Source organism: Lactuca virosa, chromosome 2 (genome assembly GCF_052849685.1).
Source record: "Lactuca virosa cultivar CGN04683 chromosome 2, Lactuca_virosa_CGN04683_v6, whole genome shotgun sequence".
Taxonomy (NCBI): Eukaryota; Viridiplantae; Streptophyta; class Magnoliopsida; order Asterales; family Asteraceae; genus Lactuca; species Lactuca virosa.
This window is the reverse complement of record NC_136427.1, coordinates 299,351,071-299,354,182: the sequence shown is the minus strand read 5'-3', so window position 1 is coordinate 299,354,182 and position 3,112 is coordinate 299,351,071. Positions and strand designations below refer to the sequence as shown.

General features: G+C 31.8%; 1 protein-coding gene across 1 annotated transcript; it reads right to left on the bottom strand.

Annotated features, from left to right (window-relative positions):
* Positions 1-1,315: 1,315 nt before the first annotated feature.
* Positions 1,316-2,313, bottom strand: LOC145157134 (cyclin-U4-1-like). Its single transcript, XM_079076251.1, has 2 exons — positions 1,868-2,313; positions 1,316-1,764 (listed from the first exon to the last, which is right to left on the bottom strand). Exons 1-2 carry the CDS (start codon positions 2,245-2,247, stop codon positions 1,488-1,490), a joined length of 657 nt encoding a protein of 218 aa, XP_078932377.1. The 5' UTR covers positions 2,248-2,313; the 3' UTR covers positions 1,316-1,487.
* Between the last annotated feature and the right edge of the window lie 799 nt (positions 2,314-3,112).

The window sequence follows — 3,112 nt, the reverse complement described above, 5'->3', positions numbered from 1 at the left end:
ACGCTAATACATTAAACACGCTAATACATTAAACACATCGTTAAGATCTAGCTAATGTACTAGTACTCCAATCAAAATAAAACAAAAACAAAAACGTAACAATATACACATTAGTAATTGTTTATAGTAATTATCTGATTATATCAATAAAAAAACAAAAACAAACGTAAAAACATGGGCACAATACTATACAAAAGCTATTGAAAATATAAGAAATACTACAACCAAGAAGTGTAAGCACAATTCATTATTAGAAATCCCATTTTGTTTTCCAAAACCTAATGGAATAATTCTAATTTTAAAAATTTATTGTTTTTAATTTCTAATAAAATATCATGTACTAAAAATGTAAACTCAGGTTGGCATTTTCATTTACATTTACGGCTTTATCAATTGTGTGGTGAGCAACAATATTGTTGAAGGCGAGTCAGCAAGAAATGGTGATGACAAAGGCCAGATATGGTATTTAATATCCATTGTTGTGGCGGAATGTATTTAAGCGATTTTACTTTTACAATTTTTCCTCTTTGTTATCTATTGATCTCTCTTTTAGGTTGTTACTTCTCCTCATCTTATCTCTTGTTGACAAAAGTATAAAACTTACAAATATGTTTCTTTAATTTTCTGAGTAGGTTTGTTAAGATAGATTATTCAAAGGGTAAGCAATATGAACGTTTAATATAAAATAATTTTTTTTTTTTTATCTTTGTAACATTGTAGAGGGAAACTTAAGGGTATGCAGCTTCTTACTAGACAGATTCGTACCTAATAATAACATAACTATTAATATAAAAAAATCATAATAAATATAATTATAGCGGTGCATTTCATTTTTTGAGGGTCGGATTCTAGGCTAAAACCGCACCGCACCAACTTTGGTCGATTTTTATCAAATTAAAAACCGCACCGTCAATCTTTGTATCTGTTTTCGTTGCGGTTTTTTTTATTGGTTCGTTTATTGCTTGTTTTTTTGTCTTTCCTCATAATACACTTAGATATGTCTTTCCTTTTTTTTAATCTGTACCTTTGGTTGATGAGATTCAAACGATAACTAGCTCTTACAATTTAGATGCCCATGATCAACTTTTGCTTTTCGTCAGTAGGTTTTGAATGATAGAGATGCAAATACGTTAATTCTGACTTGAATCAATGACAATTACAAGATTTTTAATTAGCTAATATATTATCATTAGTCATTACAAAAAAAGTTTAAGATGCTACTTTTTTAGAATTCGATAAGTTTTGATGTGATTCAGCAGTAACTGGGAAAGAGTCTTTGAATGATTGAGTCATTAAGATCGATGCGAATTTAAGGTAGATCTAGTGACCAAAATTTTTAATCATGTAAACGCTTGCTTTTGGACAACAATGGAAAGTGTTAAAAACCTTTCTTACTTTAAAGTTTAAACTCAACACATGAAAATTTTCGCATCTCCAAAAAGCCTTAGCTGGAGTCGAGCGTACCGGGTAATTCCCATATATACCCATCAAACAGCCAGCTGCGGTTGATGATGTTGAGATTGACAATCATCTTCATTGATGATGGCACAATGATCTGCGCCCATGGTAAGAACTGGTGGAGCCGAGCACACAGGAGGAAACTCCATCATCATCTCCGATTGGAGATATGTACAGTAGTCCCGGAATGTCTCCGGTGTGACGTTTAATTGGAACCCCAACCCGAATAGAAAGTCGACTTCAAGCAGGTTAATCTCAACCGTTGATATTCCTCCAACTTTTGCGTAATACGCATTGTTGAAACATCTGTACATTTTCAAAACAACAAATTAATCGCCATTTGAATACATAATGCGCACATATATATAAAACGAATTGAAGTTAGATCAAAAGGAGAAAAGGAACTCACATATCATCCATGAATTTGATCGAGATAAGTACACTGGTAACAAGCAATCGATGAACATTGAAAGAGTTAATCGGCAAAAACGGCTGACTCTTCACGAACCGATCGAGATAAACATACGCCACCACATAGCACGACGGACTGCAATTGGCGTATCTGAAGATCCGTTCCAGGTATTTCTCGATGCTTATATTGGGTCGGATCAATCCGTAGAAGATTGATATCTTCTGAGTGTGTAATGGACGGTTGAGATCGTTCGATTCCGCGGCTCTCTGAAGAAGAGACGATAGCAGGTTTATCAACTTGGGCATCACCAGATCCGCCATTGATGAATTAATTAAGGAGGTTGAGAAAAGATCGAAACACACACACATAAACACCATGTTAGTGTGTGTGGTTATATAAACGATGCAGGAGAGAATGCGTTGGGTGTGAGCTGTGTGACTTTTTTGGAAGAATTCATGACATGCATGTCTTCAAGAATCAAGCTCCAGTTAAGTCTTAGCTTGCTTTCTATTCTTTATTAATTTATTAAAAATATCTTTTTTATTTTACTTCTAAATCTGTAATAAGATAAAAGGAAGTATTACTCCAACAATCACGGTCATCTTTCTTATAATATCAGTTATACTTTTTATGTTTTTTACTTGGGATTTGTTTTGACAAAATGAAATATTATATTATCAGTAAATTTGTAAGCATCCTTAAATTTTGAGTTTTAACTTCATGTTTTGGACGTTAAACTTGTGAATTAGTATCACAATAGTTATTACATTAATTGAAAAATAATATTTAACAATTTTAAATTCGGACGTGTACAAAATATTAAAGTTGGATTTGGGTTGTAGATCGGATCCTAGTCATGGAGGACCATATCCCTCGAGAGCAATAATCATAATAATCATAATTTTTTATTTATAGGAGTCGAATGCTTTTATAAATTGGAGAACACGACTCACAAGTCACAAGTATAAAGCTGGTCAATTTTTATTCATTTTTCTAAACTAATACAATGTATCCGAATCCAAAACTTAGTAATGAAATTCTTATAATAAAATTGTTTATAAAATATATAACTTGGAAAATTTTGAAGTTATATTTATTATAATAATCAATTAATCATCAACAATCGTTATGATATTAGTAACAACAATATTAGTCAATAAGATTATAAATTTTGTCATTGATGATGAACATTTTGGCATTTGTGTAATACCCTAAATGTGGTGTTAAAAAATTCGACCAAAA